The 22,792-nt window shown below is 43.2% G+C and overlaps 1 protein-coding gene across 1 annotated transcript in view; it reads left to right on the top strand.

Annotated features, from left to right (window-relative positions):
• The window catches only part of SLC5A1 (solute carrier family 5 member 1), a 63,066-nt gene that overhangs the window by 18,264 nt on the left and 22,010 nt on the right, over positions 1 to 22,792 (top strand). The window contains exons 3-11 of the mRNA XM_066603586.1: positions 1,360 to 1,464; positions 6,849 to 6,908; positions 12,608 to 12,712; positions 15,707 to 15,812; positions 18,478 to 18,558; positions 19,414 to 19,634; positions 19,725 to 19,860; positions 19,946 to 20,053; positions 21,455 to 21,605. Coding sequence (XP_066459683.1) covers positions 1,360 to 1,464; positions 6,849 to 6,908; positions 12,608 to 12,712; positions 15,707 to 15,812; positions 18,478 to 18,558; positions 19,414 to 19,634; positions 19,725 to 19,860; positions 19,946 to 20,053; positions 21,455 to 21,605 — 1,073 coding nt within the window. The remainder of the gene's footprint in view (positions 1 to 1,359; positions 1,465 to 6,848; positions 6,909 to 12,607; positions 12,713 to 15,706; positions 15,813 to 18,477; positions 18,559 to 19,413; positions 19,635 to 19,724; positions 19,861 to 19,945; positions 20,054 to 21,454; positions 21,606 to 22,792) is intronic.

Raw genomic sequence — 22,792 nt, 5'->3', positions numbered from 1 at the left:
GGGGGGGGGCACTGAGGCTGCTTCTCGCTGTCACCTGCCCCTCTCCATTGGCTTAACCTAGCGGCCGTTAAGTACTGAATGGCTGCTCTTCACACTGAACGATCAGTGATTTGCCCATCGCCCATTGTTTATGCTGCATAAACGATGGATGATGAGCTGAACGCTGATCTTCAGTGTAAATAGCAGCCTCCCAGCTGTGAGCCAGCGATACTAGCGAGTATGTGCGGGGACGAGTGTCGGGCATCATTTGCCCAATATTCGTTGCATCTAAATGGACCTTTACTAATGTGCAGCACATAGATAAACTAACTTAGTATCTCATACCTCCATTTGTTTCACATAAGTATTCCCATGCCCTTTTTTTTTATAATCTGATTTTCTTCTAAACGTGGCCTGGCAGGAATCCTCTGAGGCAGGACTTAACTAGCGGGCAGCAGCCAATTTACAATAGTGCAAAGGTGAGGCAGAGAGGCATAGACAAGGCAGGAGTGCACCTTGGGGGTAGGTGGACCTTGCCTACTATAGTGGCACATGCCTGCGGTGCCTGAGCTTCTCTCATTCTCTCCCTTTTTTTCCATCCCTAGATTTAAGCCCTGATAGGTTTATTTGTAGCAGTGGCAAAGAAGGAGCATCCCCCTTCTGGTGCAGCAGCACATACGCATGTTATGGACTCCAATGTATGTATACTGTTGCAACAGAGGGGGGGTGGTTATTTCTTCATTGGCCAGTTTTCGTAAAGTGTGGCTTTGAGGGCTGTCATCGGTACTGAGTGGGTTGACGTTTAACAAAGGAACAGTAGAGTCTTCAGGGAGGTTACCGGGAACCTGTAGACCCCTTTCTTAAGTGCATCCCTGCTTAGCATTTTACGTGATTTTACTTAATTTTCTAATGTAATAAGTAAGGGGATGTTTGGTGCCACATGAGTTAAGAATTTCTATATCCGCTTGTGTTCAAACACTGTGCCTAGGGCACCACCACCTGTATATTCTGCCAAGCATGGTTGCCAACATAAGAAAATAATTCCCAGTGACACATCACTCTTGAGATGGTGAATCTAACAATCTGTGCTGTCTGTAAGCATCTTGATATATTAAATTAGAGTTGTCAGGCAAAATGTTGAGACTCTAGGATTCAATGACTAAATTCTGTGAGGTCTAGTTACTGTATTTTATCTTATACCAGTTTAATGTCACTAAGCTTGACAGTATTCAACATGTAGCCATTCATGGTGGCTCTGGGGACCCAGCAGCTGAGTCGCATTCTCTTCTTGACAGCCCCCCCCCCTCCCCACTACACCCGTGCATTTGTCCTGTAACTAGAAATTAAATAAACTAACGCTCTGTTTGTTTTGTCGTTTAGATTGGAGCATCTCTTTTCGCCAGCAACATTGGAAGTGGGCACTTTGTTGGCCTGGCTGGCACAGCAGCTGCTGGTGGGATTGTCATCGGGGGCTTCGAATGGAATGTAAGATTTTGCATTACAGTCATGATACTATTGCATTACAAGATATGGTGATTTGTACAAAAAAGCAAAATGAATCCATGGCAAAATGTTTTATCAAACTTGTATATGCAACATCCAATCTAGGCTTCTTCTTTGATAGTATAGCACTAGAAGGCCGCAGTCATTATAGGGAACAGAAGAGATACAGCATTACATTTGTCACATTCATTGGTTATTCATTATCTTACCATTTAATTAAGATTTTTCTCTGGCACCAGGGCCCTCAATATTAACCCCTTTGTGAGTAGACTATTTCGTGCCTTAGGCACCAAGCAATTATCATTGTCGCATTGCAACAGCCATGGCACAAGTTGTATATTTTAACCCCTTAACGACACATGATGTAAGGTTACATCACGGCAGGGTGGTACTTAATGCAACATTACAGAACCTCACGTCATGTGGATGCCACGAGATCAGAAGAGATCACGCGGCATCCGGCAGCGGGAACCGACTGTCACAGAGGGGGTGCATTGGCACAGCGATCCCTGCTATTAACTTCTTGCCTGCGATCTATGTAGCTTGTGGCATGTAGAGGGCTCACAGAGTAAGGGTGCCCCTTCTGTGACGTCACCGGACCCCTGTGATGTAATCGCGGAGGGCTGATGGGTTGCCATGGCAACAGGATGCCAGATACAGGGGTCCTGCTTTGCCATTACCTATGAGCGCTATAACAAGCGATAAGGCATTGCAAGACGGAAGTCCTGTAATGCTTTATCATAGGTGTTATGCATCAAGTCCCCAACAGGTACATAAAAAGTGTGAAAAAAGAAAAAAAAAAGATAAAAATAGTGTAGAAAAAAAATGTAACCCCCCCTTTTTGTGCTTTTTACCCTATTAGTATAAAAAAAAAAAAATAAAATCCAACATATTTGGTATCGTCATATCCATAACGACTCGTACAACAAGTTGAACGCACTTTTTTATCCTGCACAAAAAAAGTTTAAAAAAACCTAGATAACTGAGGCAAAATGCTTATTTTTTTCATTTTGCCTCCCAAAAAAAGCTATAAAAGTGATCAAAAAAAGCCGCATGTGCTCCAAAACAGTACCGATAAAAACTACAGATCAAGCAAAAAACAAGCCCTCACAGAGCTCCATCCATTGAAAAATAAAAGTCATAGGACTTTGAAAAAATATTTTCCAAAAAAAGGGATTTTATTGCGCAAAAGTGGAAAAACCTAAAAAAAATAACAATTTTGGTATCGTTTCAATCGTACCGACCAGCAGAAAAAATGTATTGTGTCATTAATGCTGCATGATTAAGACCACCTGCCCACGGACAGAGCGGGAAACTCTCGCGGTTTAATGCTGCGGGAATAAACAAAAAGACCCCGCTGGCAATCTCGGAACAACTGCGTAAATCCCGCATGTGAGGACTGAGCCATTACGTTCAATAGAACCTATTAGCTGCGTTATTCCACCGCGGATTTACGCTGCGGGGAACACAGCATAAATCCGACTGTGGGCTTTAGCTGTAAGAAAAAACAATGGCAGAATTGATGTTTTTTTTCTCCCTGCTATCATAAAAAAAAATAATCAAGGTTTTACAATATGCACCCCAAAATGGCACAAATAAAAATTACAGTTCACCATGCAAAAAACAAGCCCTTATACAGCCATGTCAACAGAAAAATTAAAAAATGATAGATTTTAAAAAATGGGGATGAAAATCCCCCCAAAATTGTTGCATCCTTAATGCCAAAATAGGCCATGTCCTTAAGGGGTTAATGGCACCCCTCTGGGGTACAGATAATGTGTTGTATAATTTTTATTACATTAATTTTTTTTTTTGGTGTGGGCAGGTGGGAAAAAATTCCATGAGAGGTCTTGTTTATTGTGGTAAGAGATGTGGCTTTTATTGGTACCATTTTGCGGTACGTGTGACTTTTGGATTGCTTATTATTACCTTTTCGGGAGGTTAACAAAAGAAAAATAGCGATTTTGGCATTACTTTTAGAAATCCTTTTCACTGTGTTCACCAAGTGAGATAAATATCAAACTATTTTCACTTTCTGTGCCATTACGAATGCGGTAATATCTATTATGTGTTGCTTTTTAAAGAAAACTTTTTTTGGTATTTTATCAATTTAAAACATTTTTGTGGAGAAAAATGTTTTTTTTTTAACTGGAATTTTTTCTTTAAATTTTATTCAACTTTTCTTTACACTATGCTTTAGTCCCTATAGCAGCACAGGAGAGAAAATCTCTGGGATGAGCCTTGTCTAGAAGGCGGCAGCATATGTGGTGCCCCCAACGGCGACCACACTAAGGAGCTGGCGGGGTAGAGTTGGCACTTGTCAGCACTTGTCGCGGTGGCTCAACCAGACTCCTCCCTGGAGAGACACACAGAACCTCAGCCAAGGCACCGCTAGGCCTCTTCCAGGCAATGCTGGGACAGCGGTTACCTGTATAAGTGTTGTGGACGTGAAGTTTTCACGTGTGACGCCACACTGATAGACTTGAATACCTCAATCACTGGGAACGGGAGTAACTGGAAACTTTACTGTAGAAGATACAGCAGAATACTATTAACTCGCACAAGCGGGAAAGACAAGTTGCTTGTGCTAGGTCAGGGAGGATAACTCGATACCGTTGTACCTTGACACCACCGGAAGTGGTGGGTGTAGCCAAGTGTTAGGGAGCTTGACAGCCAGGTCACGCCCCCAGTGCCTGATTAGCCACACTCACCACTCCAGCGCTGATAGGACCCTCTGGAGCTGTGTGTTCTGCCAGCTGCGGTGTGTAACCCTGGTGCTCTGTGGGGCTTATCCTCAGCTCCTGCTCTCTCCCCTTCACCTTGGCGCTCGGTGTGCCTTGTCCTCGGCTCCTGCTGTCTCCCAACCCTGGCTCTTGCTGTCGATTGTCCTGGGCTCCTGCTCACTCCCCTTCACGCTGCTGCCACTCACCCCCCCTTTCTGCCTTACTTGCTGAGGCGGTGGCCGTGGCTGCCGCGCTGGTGGTGGGAGGGTGGGGAGACTTAGTTGACCCGGGCGGCAAGGTCCTGCCAACGGCTGCAGGGAAACAAGTGGCAAGGTCCTGCTGGCGGTGGCTAACAAGGCCTGCAGTTCTCATTGCAAGGGACATCGGAGGCAAGGTGCGAACTGACTTTTGCCTGGGATGGAGGGTTAGGGTTAGTTTAGCAGTTAGGCTTACATTATTAGGTGTCAATGCTTCCATGTAAATGCCAGCCGGCACTCACATGGAGCCATTAACAGCTAATAATGTAAGCCTAACTGTGAAACTATCCCTAACCTTATCCTCCATCCCAGGGAAAACTCCTTCCACGGTGCTCTCGGCCTCTGAGCTGTGCTGGGTCGCCAGCCAATTGGGAGCTAGGGGCCTGACAGGGGCGTTCATCCATCTAAGAACTGTCAAACCCCTAGCTTCTGGTGGCATCCAGGTATAACAGTACCGGGTAACTCAGGATGATATTGGGCCTGCAGTTTCAGTTATCTACAGTGCTCCACTCCTCGACAGGAAACACTCTGCAGGAGGACGGGGGAAGGGAACACTCCCTCTGTACTCTTGTAGACAGCTCTGCATGGCGGACTTCTCACTTCTTTCTCTTTTCAGGGGTGGCTCCTGGCATGGAAGGCCTCAATATACCTTTCCTTCTCTTTCGTCACTTCACCACATGAGGGTTGAAGGTACCCCCATGTGGCCGGCACTCTCACTCCTTTCACAACCGTTGAAGATGACAGACCCTCTCCTAGCTCTCAAGCACTCATACTTATAGGGTACAAACATCACGTGACTAGACAGATATTGATACATTTCCAGACATACCGCAGCCACTTTCAGACATTAACCTTATATATGCTGCAGCTGTGCAATACACATAACGGCAGACAAGACACTTTGCACAGTGCATTCCCATAAAAGACACGACATGTATGACATTTATGGAGGGGCCAGAAATAGGTGTTTCGGGCCACTATACATATGGCAGCACACAGAGGGCTTATGGCTCCACTATACAGTGGGGGGAAAAAGTATTTAGTCAGATACCAATTGTATAAGTTCTCCCACTTCAAAAGATGAGAGAGGCCTGTAATTGACATCATAGGTAGACCTCAACTATGAGAGACAACATGAGAAAACACATCCAGAAAATCACGTTGTCTAATTTAAAAAAAAAAAATTATTAGCAAATTATGGTAGAAAATAAGTATTTGGTCAATAACAAAAGTTCATCTCAATACTTTGTTATATATCCTTTATTGGCAATGACAGAGGTCAAATGTTTTCTGTAAGTCCTCACAAGGTTGGCACACACTGTTGCTCGTATGTTGGCCCATTCCTCCATGCAGATCTCCTCAAGAGCAGTGATGTTTTGGGGCTGTCGCTGGGCAACACGGACTTTCAACTCCCTCCAAAGGTTTTCTATAGGATTGAGATCTAAAGACTGGCTAGGCCTCTCCAGGACCCTGAAATGCTTCTTACGAAACCACTCCTTCATTGCCCTGGTGGTGTGCTTGGGATTCTTGTCATGCTGAAAGACCCAGCCACATTTCATCTTCAGTGCCCTCCAATTCCAGAATGCTCCATTTCAGTGTGGTTCCCGCACGGGCGGCTTCCATTGAAGTCAATGGAAACCGTCAGATCCGTTGCCTGTCTGCAATTACAGATGGGCCGCGGATTTCGCGGGAAAGCACGAGTTTGGAAAAAAACAACTCCTACTACGAATGTGTGCCACAAGACGACCCACACACGTACACACGGTCCTCAGCCGCAGGCAGGGTCAGATTCCACTGTGGGCTCCCACATGCGGAATCCGACCCATCCGTGGACATTGGGCCTAAGGGCGCCCACCCACTGGCGTTTGCGATTTTCGTGCGTGAAGAACGCAGCGTTTTCGCGGCGTTTTTCCCGCGTTTTTCGCCGCGTTTTTTGCCGCGTTTTCGCGGCTTTTCCATTAATTTCCATTGACTTTCATGGGTGCATTAGGAGAAAAATAAGGACACATATGCAACTGACAGTTCCTATGTTAAAAAACGCAACGCAGAAAAAAACGCCAGTGGACAGGAACACATTCAATTCTAATTGCTCTTGAGAAAAAACGCAAAACGCAAAGAAAAAAAAATCGCCAGTGGGTGGGCGCCCTAAGCCTGGCGTCAGAGACTACTGAAGCCCACATTGTATCTGAACCTGGCACTTGTTGTACACATAATAAAAGGAGACCAATAATGGGATGAACAAGAACAAGGAGGGCACCTCGAAAATCAAAGGGGTAATTTTACCATTTACCATATGAGTATATTAATCCCAGCATTCAGCAGCATAAAAGGACACAATCAGTGAGGTTTTTCTGACATTCATAGGCTGTTTATTTTTATTTTTCAGGCACTGGTCATGGTAGTCGTTCTAGGATGGCTCTTCGTTCCAATCTACGTGAAAGCAGGGGTGAGTGATGTTGATGAACACTTTTCCTAATATGCTTGAGAAAATGAGTGACATAGTGGATACAAATAAACATAGTCAGTATCAAATGGATCTTTTCTTTATAATAATTAGTGAGTTAAGAAGTACATAAGTTCTCTTTTATGTCATTGATGTGTGGGGATAGCATTGGCATTGTGTTATAATTGTTTTTCCGCAACAAGTAGCAGGGCAGCTCTTTACAAGTCAAGGACTCCATTTTACAAAGAAAATATTAAAGGGGTTATCAGACTATGATTTTCAGTAAAAAAAAAACTATCCAGATATGCTGTTCTGACTATCTAACTATTAACCCTTTGCAATCCAATTTTGGATACAGAGTTTCCTAGGGGGCTTTCTCTTTCTGCCATTTTATAATGGCGCCATCTGCTGGCTAGAGCCAGGACTGCAGTATGTGACATGGCGAAGAGGCCCCCGACAACAGAGAGGCCAGTAATATACAGTAAGAATACCCTGCTGGATGTCTTCCGACATCAGAGCTGTACAGGCTTCAATCAGAATGTTGGAAGACGTCAGACAGTGGATTGGAATGGGTTAAAGATTAACTATTTTGTATTTCCCATTGGTTTCCCACTTCCACCACAACAACCTGTGTTTGTTAAATGCTTCCATCACGTCACTTCCCCCATTTGTCTGCTTCACCTCCCGTGAGTATTTGCACTGCTGGACTTTAGCGGTTGCTAGGACAGTCTGGATGTAGACACTGGCGCAGGCACAATAGCTGGCATTTACTATGCATGCTTGTCAATTATTAAGCCTGGAACATCTAGCTCTCACAGGGATGTAGTTGCTGATGCGCAATTCCACGCCTGGAGTGCAAGCTGGCAATCCTAGAGGAATGGGGCATCAACAAAACTTTGAGAATTGTAACGATGATGGATCACATGACTAGGGACTAGATTGTGGGAATAGATCGTTTCATAAGTGTAAGTATATTAGAAGTAGCTCGGCGTGGGACAAAAAAAATAATTTGTCATACTCAGAAAACCCCTTTAAGTGCAGCATTCTTGTCCGGTTTAATTTCCTGACACTCATGTGTCTTTGGGAGCTCAAAATAAATGGTTTAGAACGTTTCACTATCAACTTACCAAAAACGTAAAGGAGTAAATAAACAAAAAAACTTCGGCTCTACTCACTTTGGGGGAGATTTATGAAAGCTCATGCTTCTGGATTTTAGTCTATAATGCAACTTCTTTCAGTCTAAGTGACATGTGCCAGATTCATGAAAGCTGCTAGACTATCTTTTATTATTTACGCCTGGTCACGTCATTTTAGGGTGAATTTAGACTGAAAGATGATCACTCAAAAATTGCTTAAACAGCAGTCTGAGTGACAGTTTTGAGCGATCATCTTTGCATAACTCTTAAGTAGCTAATAACAGTCATCGTTGATTTCTAGCTTGCTAGAAATCAACGATGAACGAACAGTGCACAATGGCCGCGGATTTATAATAATAATAAACTTTATTTGTATAGCGCCAACATATTCCGCAGCGCTTACATAGACGGGGGATACAGAAAGACAAAAGTACAAACATTACAGAACCACGGTTACAAAGTAATCAATTGATGGAAACAATAGGGGTGCGGGTCCTGCTCCAACGAGCTTACATACTACAAGTAATGGGGTGATACAGAAGGTAAAGGGGCTGGAGATGTGCACTGTATGGCGAGGTGGAGAGTGAGGGGCGATATACACATAGACAATGGTCAGACATTTAGCCGTGTGACGGCAGAAACAGTATGACTGCAGGAGCGGTTTATGATGGCTAGCAGGGATTGCAGTCAGTAGGTCAGGGAGCATGTTATCAGGCGGAGTACAGAGGGGTTTGTTTAGGGAATTCGGTATGCCTCCCTGAAGAGGTGCGTTTTTAGAGCACGCCTGAAGTTCTGCGAGTCCTGGATTGCTCGGGTGGCCTTTGGTAGTGTGTTTCAGAGGACCGGTGCTGCTCTGGAGAAGTCTTGGAGGCGGGAATGAGAAGTTCGAATTAAAGGGGCGCTCACTCTGGTTTCGTTAGCAGAGCGGAGAGCCCGGGCTGGTTGATGGATTGAGATGAGGGAGGCGATATAGGGGGGTGCTGCACTGTGGAGGGCTTTGTGGATGAAGGTGGCAAGTTTAAATTGAATTCTGTACTTAACGGGCAGCCAGTGCAGTGACCGGCACAGGGCAGAGGCGTCCGAGTAGCGGCTGGACAGGAAGATGAGCCTGGCTGCCGCATTCAGGATGGATTGGAGAGGGTAGAGTCTGGTGCAGGGGAGGCCGATCAGCAACGAGTTGCAATAATCGAGCCGGGAGTGGATGAGGGCAACAGTAAGCGTTTTAAGCGTGTCCACAGTGAGAAAAGAGCAGATTCTTGCGATGTTCTTGAGGTGCAGCTGACATGTTCGGGGCAGAGATTGGATGTAGGGGGTAAAAGAGAGATCAGAATCAAATATGACTCCAAGGCAGCGGGCATGTTGTCTAGGAGTTATGGTGGCGCCACACACTGAGATGGAGATGTCAGGAGGAGGTCGGTTAGTGGAGGGTAGAAATACCAACAGGTCAGTTTTAGAGAGGTTTAGTTTTAGGTAGAGAGAGGACATGGTGTTAGAGACAGCGGACAGACAGTTAGTGATGTTTTGGAGTAAAGGTGCAGAGATGTCACGGGAAGAGGTGTATAGCTGGGTGTCATCAGCATACAGGTGGTATTGGAGGCCAAATCTCCTGATGGCTTGTCCAATAGGGGCTGTGTAGATAGAGAAAAGAAGGGGGCCGAGGACAGAGCCCTGGGGGACCCCAACAGCAAGGGGAAGAGGAGGGGCGGAGGGGGCCTTGAGGATAGATTTAGACAACGATTATCGCTCAAAAGATGGCTTTTGAGCGAATGTTGAATGATAATCGTTGCGTCTAAATGGGCCTTTACTTTTAAATTTATATGGGTGTTCATTGGATACGGCATAGTAAAGCAGTGAAATGTCATTGTTTATTTTTAAATACATATATACAGGAAAGTGAAACATTTGCTGCGACGGAAGAAGACAACACATCCAGTAATGTTATATATGACTGTAAATCTTCTGTTAATGCACAGAGATTAAATCAATATCATGTACTTCAATTTAGAGTGTAAATTTTCTATGAAAGTAAATAAAATCTTTTTGAAGTAAATTCATAGACCTGGTACAATGGCATAGACCTGATTTATAATGTACAACATTTTTAAAAAGTTGCATAAAAAGTTTCACAGCTACACCGGTGTTCTGGAAATGTATTTCCAGCACCAACTTTCACACCACAGAGAAAGAAGGCATTTGCTCCTAATTTAACATACAATGTGAAACATTTTCATGAATTTGTCTCAGAATAGATCAGTTTTTAGACCAAAAGTTGCACCTGAACTTTGTATATGATAAATCTCCCCCTTCATGTTTATGCTATCTGCTTGCTATATACTGTACTGTGCAAAAGTTTTAGACAAATGTGTAAAAAATACCGCAATGAAAGCATGCTTTCCCAAATGCAATTGTTATTAGTTTTTCAGTCAAATAACAAAATGCAAAGTGGATGAACAAAAGGAATCTAAATCAAATCAATATTTGGTGTGACCGCCCTTTGGCTTTAAAACAGAATCAGTTCTTCTAAGTACACTTGCACGCATTATTATGAAGGAACTCGACAGGATGGTTTTTTTTCAGACACCTTGGAGAACCCACAACAGATCTTCTGTGGATGTAGGCTTGCTCAAATCCTTCTGTTTCTCCACGTAATCCCAGATAGACTGGATGATGTTGAGATCAGGGCTCTGTGGGAGCCATATTATTACTTCCAGGACTTCTAGTTCTTCTTTACACTAAAGATACTGTAGATCTTAATAACTTTGGCTGTATGTTTGGGGTTGTTGTCCTGCTGCAGAATAAATATGGAGTCAACCAGACACATTCTATTTTTGAAAACAAATTCTTACTTTGTAGCATTTTTTCCACACTTGCCTAAGACCCCCTACACACGGGTTTAAATTCTGCAGCGAGATTTCCTGCCCGTGCCCGCTGCCATAGGATTGCATTAGATAATGCAATCCTATGCAGACAGCTGCGATTTAACCACGTGAAAACACGCACGGTAAACAAATCGCAGCATGTCCTATTTCTGTGAGAGCCAGCACATAGCAGAGCGGGGAGATGGCAGAGCAGGTGAGCCGCAGTGGTCACTGCAGGGGCAGGGCGCGCATCCCTCTGTGAAAATTTGGGATCCGACCCGGCCGTCTACAGGAGGCCTAAAACTTATACACAGTACTGTGTATGCCTGAAGAATTTCAATGACTTATGCAACTATATTCCTTACAACTGCATATGATCACCATAGACTGCTATTATAAGCAAAACCTACAATATGCAGTATTTTTTTTCGCACTGACCAGTTGTGCTTTTCTAGCCATCAAAAAAAGTTATATTGATGTGTAGTGGCCCAGAGTTTGGGTTCCCCTCCAGCACTCTGGAGATGTCTGGAAAATGTATCAGTCTTGTCTACTTATATATTGGTTGATGTGCACATGAGTGAGTGGCGGGTCAGGTGGCAGTAGAGGAGGTTGTGAGATGGAGGAGAGAGGAGGTTGAGCAATGGAGATGGAAGAGAGATGGGCTGCTGCTCCTGCCAGAGCTTAGCCATGCCAGAGCCTTTTACTTATCAAAAGCTTGCCTTTCGGGGTTTTGGAACACAGGACATGCTGAGAACGCGTGGGTGAATCTAAAGTTATGCGAGAGCAGTGTGTGAGCCTGATAATCACAAGTGTGAAAGTGTTTGGAGTCCGTCCAGTTGAGAGAGTTTTCTCCAAGAGAGAGAGATCCAACAGATAACTGGGACTGTGGATATGTGTGCCTTGGGAAACCCGAACTGCACGAGAGTTAGGAAAAAGGCGAGAGATGTAAGCCTATTACTAAATAATCTGCTACTGTTAAAGTGACTACGTACAAGTTGTTTCCTTGTCATATGAGAAAGAGAAATTGAAGTAAAAGATCAAAACCGAACGTTCACGGTTCTTGTTGAAAAAGTACTTTGTGTATGGGCTACTCTTTATTCAAACTGGGTAATCCGCCATGGATTTAGGAACGTTGGCATCACGGTGACAAAACTCAGGTTACTAAACGTGATCTTTCCCCGTGGGTTTTTTTGCAATTCTTTTGGAGGAGACAGTAGAGCCCCATGACAGGTTGCTGTTTCGTTAACCCACTGTCTCCTCGGCTGAAGGCCTGTTCCTCAGACGCTGCAGATATATTCTACCTAGATAGATACTGAAAGAACACTCTTTTGGCATCTATTGGCCCTATAGAGGTCATCTGGCATGTACACTGGGTGCATTTCCTGAAGAATACCTCAGATACCATGAAGGCAATGTGAATAGAACATAAGTTATAGAAGAATTTGTACTGTTTTGTCAATGCCTATATTATCTTGTTCACTTTTGCTTTAGCTTTTTTCTGTAGTCTATTTTGCTGAGTGAATAAAAAAGGGAATAGTGGAATTCATTAGAATCTTTAAGGATCTCTTGTCAAACAGATCCATCTTATCCATCATGGCTCCTATAATATCAGAAGCCTTGATACTGTTGTGAACATAGCTTCAATATTGTCACCGGCAGACTGGTATCAGTAAGGCCTGATTATTCTGAATATTTCTTTCTTTCCTAGGTAGTGACTATGCCGGAGTACCTACGGAAACGTTTTGGTGGGGATCGGATTCGAATTTACCTCTCTGTTCTTTCCCTACTTCTTTATGTGTTCACCAAGATCTCTGTAAGTTCCTCGTATGTTTATGCCCAGCCATCTTTTGAAAGGTCATTTTCAGACTGTCAGCTCTACTAGTTTATATCATGTTTATATTGATTTCATGAGGACGTTTCTACATTTGTGGACAAAGGTATTCACAAATATTTTCACACTGGGTATTATAGGTGTTGCTGTGTTAAGAAGAACTTAAATGGTCACTCCGGTGATTTTTTTTTTCCATTATTCATTATGTAACTATCCCCCAGTATATATAAATCAGCTAGTATTACCTTGGTTAGTTATCGCTATCTGAAACTCCTGGCCTCTTTCTCCTCAGAAAGGGTCATGTGATCTTAATTCAGACCAGCTCAGATTTACTTTGGTATATGTGTTCTCAAACTAGTCAGTTTCTCAGTCAGCATATTTCCTGTGTGATAGACTGCTTATACAGGGACACAAACACTCCAATTACAGTTATTGAATAAAAGTAGAGGCCGCTGTACACAGTTATAATAGAGGAGATCACAACTCATCCTCCTGATTGTATACTTATGATCTGTATCTTATATAGGCAAATACAGAATGTAATGTCAGTGTCTTGCCTGCAGCAAAGATCATCCTGGCTCTAGCTGCTCATGTAATATTGTGCTGATGCATCATGGGATTGATAGCATGAAATAGTGAAAGTAGAAATTTCAACATGAAGATAGTGCCTGATAAGCATCAGACAGGAGGCTGCATTAAACATAGGAGACCTCCAGAGTGTGACAGGCAAAGGTGATTAGGGATGGAAAAATGGGATTTTGCAAGAGTAGTCCTTTAATTTTGTGGATGTGATACTTTCAGTAAGAATCTTACGGTGGACTTTGCACAGTTTTGATTAGCAACACAATATAACTTGTGCTATATGATTCCAGAACACAAGGGTGAGGGTTTGAACTGTAATTTGTATTACAAAAAAATTTATATACACCTCAAAATGGTGCGAATAAAACCTACAAGTTGTCCTACAAAAACAAGCCCTCATACAGCTTTTTTCACTGAAAACTAAAAATACTCTGGTCTTTGAATGTAATGCCACACCAGAAGTCTTTTTGTAAAAAAAGTGTTTATATTGTTAAAAGTAGTAAACATAATAAAACCTCTATAAATCTGGTGTTGTCAGAATTTTACAGACACATAGAATAAAGGTAACATAATATTTATACCCCACGTGGAAGGCCATAAAAATAAATCACAAAAAAACATGATAAAATAGCTTTTTTCCATTGCCCCACATAAAAAAAAGTTATTGACTACATTATATGTACCTGAAATTGGTTCATATAAAAACTAGAACTTTTCCCACAAAATGCAAGGTGTCATACAGGTAAAATGACAAAAAAAAATCTTTATTTATATAGCGCCAACATATTCCGCAGTGCTTACAAAACAGGGGGGAGCAGATACAAAAAGCAAAGATACAAAAACCACAGTAACATGTTGTAATCAATTGATGGAAACAGTAGGGGTGAGGGTCCTGCTCCAAAGAGCTTACATACTACAGATAATGGGGTGATACAGAAGGTAAAGGGGCTGGAGATGTGCACGGTATGGTGAAGCGGAGAGTGAGGGATGCTATTCTCATAGACAATGGTCAGACTTAAGCCGTGTGGTGACTGAATCGGTATGACAGCAGGGGCGGTTGATTGCGGCTAGCAGAGATTGCAGTTAGTAGGACAGGTAGCATGTTATCAGGTGGAGTACAGAGAGGTTTGGTTTAGGGGATATGTTATGCCTCCCTAAAGAGGTGCAATTTTAGAGCACGCCTGAAGTTTTGTGGGTGGGGGATTACCCGGATAGTTTTGGGTAGCGCATTTCAGAGGACTGGTGCTGCTCTGAAGAAGTCTTGGAGGCGGGAATTAAAGGGACACTTAATCTGATTTCAATAGCGGCGCAGAGGGCGCGGGCTGGGTGGTGGATTGAGATAAGTGAAGCAATGTAGGGCGGTGCGGCGCTATGGAGAGCTTTATGGATAAAGGTGCTGAGTTTAAATTGAATTTTATATTTGACAGGCAGCCAGTGCAGTGACTGGCACAGGGCAGAGGCGTCCGAGTAGCGGCTAGACAGGAAGATGTGCCTGGTTGCCACATACAGGATGGATTGGAGGGGGAAGAGTCTGGTGCAGTGGAGGCCTATCAGCAACGAGTTGCAATAATTGAGCCGAAAGTGGATGAGGGCAACAGTGAGCGTTTTTGGCGAGTCTGCAGTGGGAAAGGGGTAGTTTCTTGCGATGTGCTTGAGGTGCAGCCGACATGTTCGGCCAAGAGATTGGATATATGGGGTAAAGGAGAGATCGGGGTTGAGTAATAAACCCAAGACAGCGTGCGTGCTGTCTGGAAGTTATATAAGTTGGTGCCACACAAAAGTTATTACGCAATACAAAAGGAAATATGATTTTCTGGCCCTTAAAGCTAAAAATTAGTTACCTCACTGAGGGGTTAGGGCTCATGTCCACAGGAGGTTTTACGTGTACAATGCATGGCCGCGTGATACGTAGTGAATGGATTCAATGAAAGTCTATGGACTTTCATTGATCCATGTACATGTGCGTGTAGACACATATGTCGATACGCACAAGAAATAGATGGCAGCATGCTCTATTTCTCGTGTACCACGCAGCGTGAGCCCTGTACATTTGTATTGGCAGTGTATTCAACGCTGTTGATATGCAATACCTTGCGTATTGGCGGTGTTTTCATACCCAACCCCGCTATGAAACGAAGCGGGGAACTTAAAAAAAAAAAAAATCACACTGCACATGACTGCATGCGTGTAATATGTGGGCATGTGTAGTACACTCGCAGCCCTACACTGTCTCTGCTGGCAGACCCGGTATTTACAAATACTGGTAAAACGCGGGGAGGCCCACTGCATTTTACCGAAACGGCCGTGGACATGAGGCCTTAAATACTTTCTGTTACCCTGCACTCTCAGCTTATAACATTTACTCCGGCACTGCTAATATGTTTTTTTGGGTAGGCGGACATGTTCTCGGGAGCCATTTTCATCCAACAAGCTATGAAGATCAATATCTATATAGCCATTGTCATGCTACTGCTGATCACGGCTTTGTATACTGTTACAGGTAGGTGCCAAATAGAGAGACACCTGTACTGCATATATATGTTTTTCCTATATTTCTACATGGGTTTTTATGGGTTCTACCAGCACCACCAATTGAAGTGAAATCTTAGTGAAGTTAAGTTGTAACCGCCACTGGTGAGCGGGAGAGATCTGAGTGAATAGAGTGTGGAAAATGTACGAACAAAATACATCAGTATTCCATGGCAAAAAATAGGGCACTGTGTGAAGCAATTTCATTATGTGTTCTTCATACTTGTACTCCTAACTCCAAAGTATTAAAACATATCCACAGGATCGTAAATGGCTAAAAGGAGCAGTAAAAAGGCATGCGCTTTTTTATGCAGTTGTTTGCCAACCATGAGATGATGTAAACCCACTGTTTGGGCATCTGACCCCAAGGATCTGTGTCTTAAGAAGAGAAAATTTACAACTTTCACAGACAATTATTAGATTGGGAACGACTACCAAAAAAACTTAGAAAACTTTTTGCGGGTTCATGAGCACCTGCAGGGGTAGCAACAGGACTGTCCTGCAACCGTTGTGTGAGCTCTTCCTAGCTGGTTTACTGTCCGAGATGCATTATTAACAAATACTTATTAAAACTTGTGTTTTATTGTATGGGACACCTATCTTAGGCCACCTGCACACGGGCGGGTTGGACCCTGCAGACGGGATTTCCACAGCGGAGTTCGACCCGGGGCCCGGCTGGTGACCCCAGCTTACCTTCCCGCCGTCTTCCTCCTCTGCTGCGAATGTGCCGCGGCGCGCATGAGCAGTACAGAGGACGCTGCGCCATCACTATGGCGTTAATGCGGCTTCTGCGACCATTCTGCAATGATGATTGCAGAATGGCCGCGGGATGGACAGCTTCCATTGACTTCAATGCATGCAGGCCGTGCGTAGCCCAGACAAAATTGCAGCATGCTGCGATTTCTGCCCCACTATCAACTTCTGCTTGTGGGCAGGAAATCACATATTCTCATACCATGCTATGGGCTGGATTTGCAGCAGAATCCAGAGACGGAATCCCACTCCAGATTTCGCAATGCAAATTCGCCCGTGTGCAGTAAAAAAAATTGTGTGACTGGGTACATTTGCACTCACATGTCCTATCTTTTGCAAGTGTGATTATTTAGCACCTCTAAAAACGAACATGTGGCCGCTTTCATTGGAAAGCATTGGTTCTAATAGAGCCGCTTTTTAAGTGCGCCTATTCATGCGCTAAAAAAAAAATAGCTCGTTTGACCGCAGCCTCATTATAGGATCAGAACACAAATGACTTGTTGGGATCTACCACTGTTTTGAGTTAATTCACAATTATGTTGTACTGATGATGGGCCCTGTATGTGCAATGATGGCAAAAAGTTTTCAATGTGTATAAAAAATGTCACTAAAAATATTGCATGCAGGAACTTAGAACAAATGAACTGGTTATATGGGCTTCACACTGGGTAAGGAATAAATAAATCTGAGCTGAGAGCACATCAGACAATAAACATTATCATGATAACCTATCATAAAATAATAGAACCCTACAAAGGTCAGATGCATTGTGTGCTTATTACCCGCATACTTCTGTCAGTACCATATTCTGGTTTCTGTATCTAAAGGCTGATTTACACACAAAGATTATTGCTCAAAATTCGGCCAAACGACTGCTTTTGTGCGATAGCCGTTGCGTGTAAATGTGTTCCCATCGTGCACTTACCGTGCACTCTTCATCCTTCGCTGAGTTCAGCTCAGCATAAAATCCGTCATCCCTGATACGAGGGACGGCATGCTGTGTTCTCAACGGACAGCGCTGATAGCATTGTATGCAAGCTGCTGCCCACGGGAGAACAAAAGTGATGTATTTAGAGAACAGACCACCCGCTCTTCTCTAAATACATGCAAATGAAGCTAGTTTGCTACTAATGGGCTGATTAACTCATTAGTAGGTAATGCAAAATGATCACTCCAAACTGTCATTTTTGATGAATTTTGAGCAATCATCTGTGTGTGTAAATGGAACCTTAAGTCTTATGTTGTTAAAACATTGCTAGAGCTGTTGGAGAAGATGGCTTTGAGTGACAGTAAATAGGGCACCACCTAGATATCATTGAAGTTAGTCTCCATTATAGTGTATTGGGAAAATGACATCTTAGAGTCAACCAACAGGGGAGACGGGACCCCCATTCTTCTGATAGGTGAGAATTCCAGAGGTGGGACACACACCCATTAGTCATTTATGGCACATCTTTTATATACTTTAGAAATGTTTAAGATAGGAATAACCTTTAACTTCCATACATTGCAGCTGCCTATGCAGGCTGTGCAGTAAGAACATGTATGTTTTCTATATGGTTACATTCAGGAAAGCTTTTAAAACTAAAGAAATAAATGGCTACAACAATACAAAAATAAATCATTTCTCCTCTACAGGCTTCCATTTAAGTAGGGAAACGGAAATCAAGTACATGAGACTTTCACTTTAATATTCAGTGTGGATCAACCATGTCCTGTTTGAAAATGACCTAGAACAGATTGGGACTTGAGAAAAGGAACCTCTGTTGTAGGAAATTGTCTTCATATTCGTAAACCACGTGTACATCTTATAAGTTTGAGAGCGGTTATATGAGGGTAATATATTGTTCCACAGATTTGTTAACTTGGTTCTGTCTGTCTAGGTGGTCTGGCCGCTGTCATTTACACAGATACGCTACAAACCATCATCATGCTTGTGGGATCATTTATACTTATGGGCTTTGGTAAGTCAAAATCGCTTTATTTGACATGTAAAACCTATTATCTCAAAGGTCCATTTAGACGGGACGAATGTCGGGCAAACGATGTCCGACACTCGTTCCCGCATAAACTCGCTCCTGCGTTGTTGCGGCCAACTGGGGGGCAGGACAGCTGCAAGAGATTTCTCTCCTTACGCTCCCCCGCCCCTCTCCATTGACATAATATAGCAGCCGTTCAATACTGAACAGCTGCTGTTAACACTGAATGATGATCGTTCAGCTCATCGTCCATCGTTTATGCAGTATAAACGATGGACGATAAGCTGATCGCTGATCGTTCAGTATAAATAGCAGCCGTTTGCTGCTGAACAGCCGCTATGTTAAGTCAATGGAGAGGGCTGGGGAAGCGCAAGGAGTGAAATCTCCTGCAGCCTCCCCACTGTGAGCCAGCAATACTAGCGCCCATGCAGCAGCATGAGAGCGAGTATGTGCAGGGATGAGTGTCGGGCATAGTTTTCCCGACATTCAGCCCGTCTAAATGGGCTTAAAGGTGCGGATTTGATTATCTGCAGTGAAAAAATCTGCGGCGACTCCACAGCAAAAAGTATGGATTCTGGTCCGGATCCGCTGTGGATTTTATCCCTTCAATTGAATTTAACCGAAGCCGTGAAATCTATAGTGAATCCACACCATTTGTTGTGGCTTTGGTGCAGATTTCTCCATTGCAGAAAATCTGCATTATATCTGCCGCATGTGAATGCACCCAAAAAAAAAAATCCTACTTTTTTTTTTGTTTCCATCAACTCCAATAATTTGCTCATGTCTGACACCAGGTTGAACCTTCTAATTCTAAAAAAAAATAAAAAATCTCTCTTTTAGCTTTCCATGAAGTTGGAGGATATGATGCATTTGTAGCAAAATATAAGCTTGCCATTCCTACTGAAATAGATAATAACGGCACTATAATTGATGCAAAATGCTACACTCCACGAGAGGATGCATTCCACCTTTTCCGAGACCCCATAACCGGAGACATGCCATGGCCTGGCCTTATTTTTGGTCTCTCCATCTCGGCTCTTTGGTACTGGTGCACAGATCAGGTAACATGCGATATGGTGAGCCTAGATTGAATCATTATACAAATGATCCAGATGATGGAAGATTTATTTTCATTTGCTTTCTGGTGCTAGGTAATCGTTCAGCGATGTCTCTCTGCCAAGAACATGTCACATGTGAAAGCTGGCTGTATCTTGTGTGGATATTTGAAACTGCTGCCCATGTTTTTGATGGTGTTTCCAGGAATGATCAGCCGCATTTTGTATACAAGTAATTACTCAAGAGTTCTGTCAAATACTTGTACTTTATAATCACACCGTCAGCCACTTCTAATGTCTTGGGTTTCTTTTTGTAGATGAAATTGCTTGTGTGGTACCTTCTAAGTGTCAAGAGTATTGTCAAACACCAGTTGGATGTACCAACATTGCTTACCCGACAATGGTGATTAAATTGATGCCGGATGGTAAGGTGCCTTCAGATGTCATTCAGACTGTGTAGTGGCTGTTATTACTGGAAATATACACCACTTATATTATATGTAATGTACAGGCAAGTGCAAGAGAGACGCAGAATAAAACTGTCCAGAATAAATCTAAGGCTGAAGGGTCCACAGTGCTGATGCAAAGCTGCGGTCCCTGCACCCTGGCCAACTGCTGCTCAGGGAGCTGCAGCATGCTTCCTTTCAAATGAATGGAGTCGGCTGCTGTTCACTGCAAAGCATGGTGGCTGCGAATGCTAATGTACAGGGAAAACTTAGAAGGACATAGCTCTACCCCAGCGCCACTGCCCCTTTTAGCTTCAGTATTGGTGGGGTCCCAGAGGTTGCACCCTGAGTGACCATAAAGTGATGGTGTATACCCTTTAATGAGGATAACCAGTAAAACTTACTATCATTCCACGTTATTTTCTGTAGAAAACTCATGATCGATGTGATTAATGTATTGTACCTCATAACATGAGAAGAACCAGGGTTGCCTGTATTACTGCAGAATGTTGATAAGGGATCTGTCAAATTGCCAGTAGAGGTCAAGGAGGAATATTTGCAACCTACTACAAATTGGTCTTGGGTAAGGTAATGGCAAACCACCCCACAAAAACTGTCTGCCAAGAAAGCGTCACAATGTGACGTCACCCTAGGAGTCAATCATAGCTCGGTGCTTGCACCAGATGACTTTACCTTTACCTACAAATTGGTCTATGCTATTCAATGGTGTTTTTTTTCATTCCTTTGGATCAACTGGGGTTTAAGGGAGTATAAAAAGTTGAACTCTATGAAGTTGAGGTATCTTTACATGGAACGACTGTCAGACGCACACTCCTGCCGGCAACTATCGCTCGTATGCTTTTACACAGGAGCGATAGTCTGTAGGATAATGGAGGTGGAGTGACTGGAGATCTCTGCCGGTTGCCCACCTGCATTCACAGTAAAGAGATTGAGCAACTCCTGTTTACACTGAGCAAGAAGTCGCTCAGCAGTTGTTCCATTTCAGAATGACTAGCGACTACTGAGCAATTTCTCGCTCAGTGCCCGGTCAGAGGCTGTGTGTACACAGTCCATTGGTCGCCCATAATTGCTCATTTGAGCGATTATTTGGATGACTATTGGTTTGTGTAAAGGTACTTTTAGGATTCGGTCTCTTTACAACACATTAGTTATGTAAGATTTGACAACAACTCTAAATGCAATAAACATGGACCTTTTCCTTGGAGCTACAGCCCAAGTACAGCCCGAGGTCAAATACTGTTCATCATCTGTACAGCATCATGACACCTATTGTCTATATTGATCTATTTTTCTTTTCACTCACATTTTAGTAAATTAGCACTGCCATTCCACCCCACTAATCTTTCATTGATTTTGCAGGACTTCGAGGTTTGATGCTGTCAGTGATGTTGGCGTCTCTCATGAGTTCCTTAACGTCCATCTTCAATAGTGCCAGCACACTGTTTACTATGGACATTTACACCAAAATCCGTAGGAAGGCATCAGAGAAGGAGCTGATGATAGTGGGGAGGTAAGTCGCACTGTTACAATGGACCACCAAACTGTTCTCTAAAGTCTGAGATGGTTTCTGATGGATGAATGAATATCAATGTAGCTTATTCTTGTTTGTTAGCTGTTTTATTACTCTGATAGTTTCTAAGTAGCCATTAAATGCTTGACTGACTCTTCAGCAGATATTACCTGCACAGTTGTTTGTGATGGTTGTAAAGGGCTCCAGTAGTTATCCATTAACCAGTGTTAATGAATTGATATTTAAAAATAATATCACTTTCTAATACTTTCTAATTCACCCATCATGCACAGTCTGAAGTGAAGCATAATTCCTATTCCATTACAATGTATGCCATTGCCATAGGCCATACTAACTCCAGAGAACACATCTCTGATATTAGAGTGGAATGGCTGAATATACCAAACTAAAAATATTCAAAAGTATTTACTAGCTCACAGTATTCCAGGAGCGCAGACGCGAAATGCCACCCTCTATGAGGAAGGCAATGATAACCATTATACCCAAACCTGGAAAAGATCCACTGATGATGCATTCTTATAGGCCCATCTCCCAACTGAACGCAGATGTCGAAATTCTTGCAAAGGTGCTGGCTAATCACCTCATGATGGTGATCCCATCCCTAATTCATCCAGATCAGAGCAGGTTTATACCAAGGAGATGCACCAATATCCGCAAACTGTTTCTCAATCTACAGTTACGAGCAGACAGTACAGGGGAGACAACAATATGTTCACTAGATGCCGCTAAGGTGTTTGACAGCGTAGAGTGGCCCTTGCTATGGGAGTTTATGGATAAAATGGCTATAGGCTCCAAATTCATAGGCTGGGTACAACTGTATACACCGATGCTAAGGCTTCAGTAGCTGTGAATGGGGGTTGTACAGACTCATTCTCGTTATTCAGAGGAACATGTCAGGGATGCTCCCTCTCACTGCTGCTATTTGCAATAGCAATAGAGCCCATTGCAATTAAGATAAGGCTACATCTGGATATAGTGGGATTTAGGCATGAAAATACAGAGGAGAAGATCGCACTGCATGCGGATGACATGCTTTTGTTCCTGGGGGACGATGGGATATCACTGAGAACGGCTATTTCTGTGATATATAGATATTTGATAGACAGACAGACAGATGTAGAGACTTTAGGCTGTCAGACATTGTGTGTGTCAGGCCTTGGCGCTAT

The sequence above is a fragment of the Eleutherodactylus coqui genome, chromosome 5, assembly GCF_035609145.1.
Source record: "Eleutherodactylus coqui strain aEleCoq1 chromosome 5, aEleCoq1.hap1, whole genome shotgun sequence".
In the NCBI taxonomy this organism is placed as follows: Eukaryota; Metazoa; Chordata; class Amphibia; order Anura; family Eleutherodactylidae; genus Eleutherodactylus; species Eleutherodactylus coqui.
This window is presented reverse-complemented; position numbering and strand designations above follow the sequence as displayed.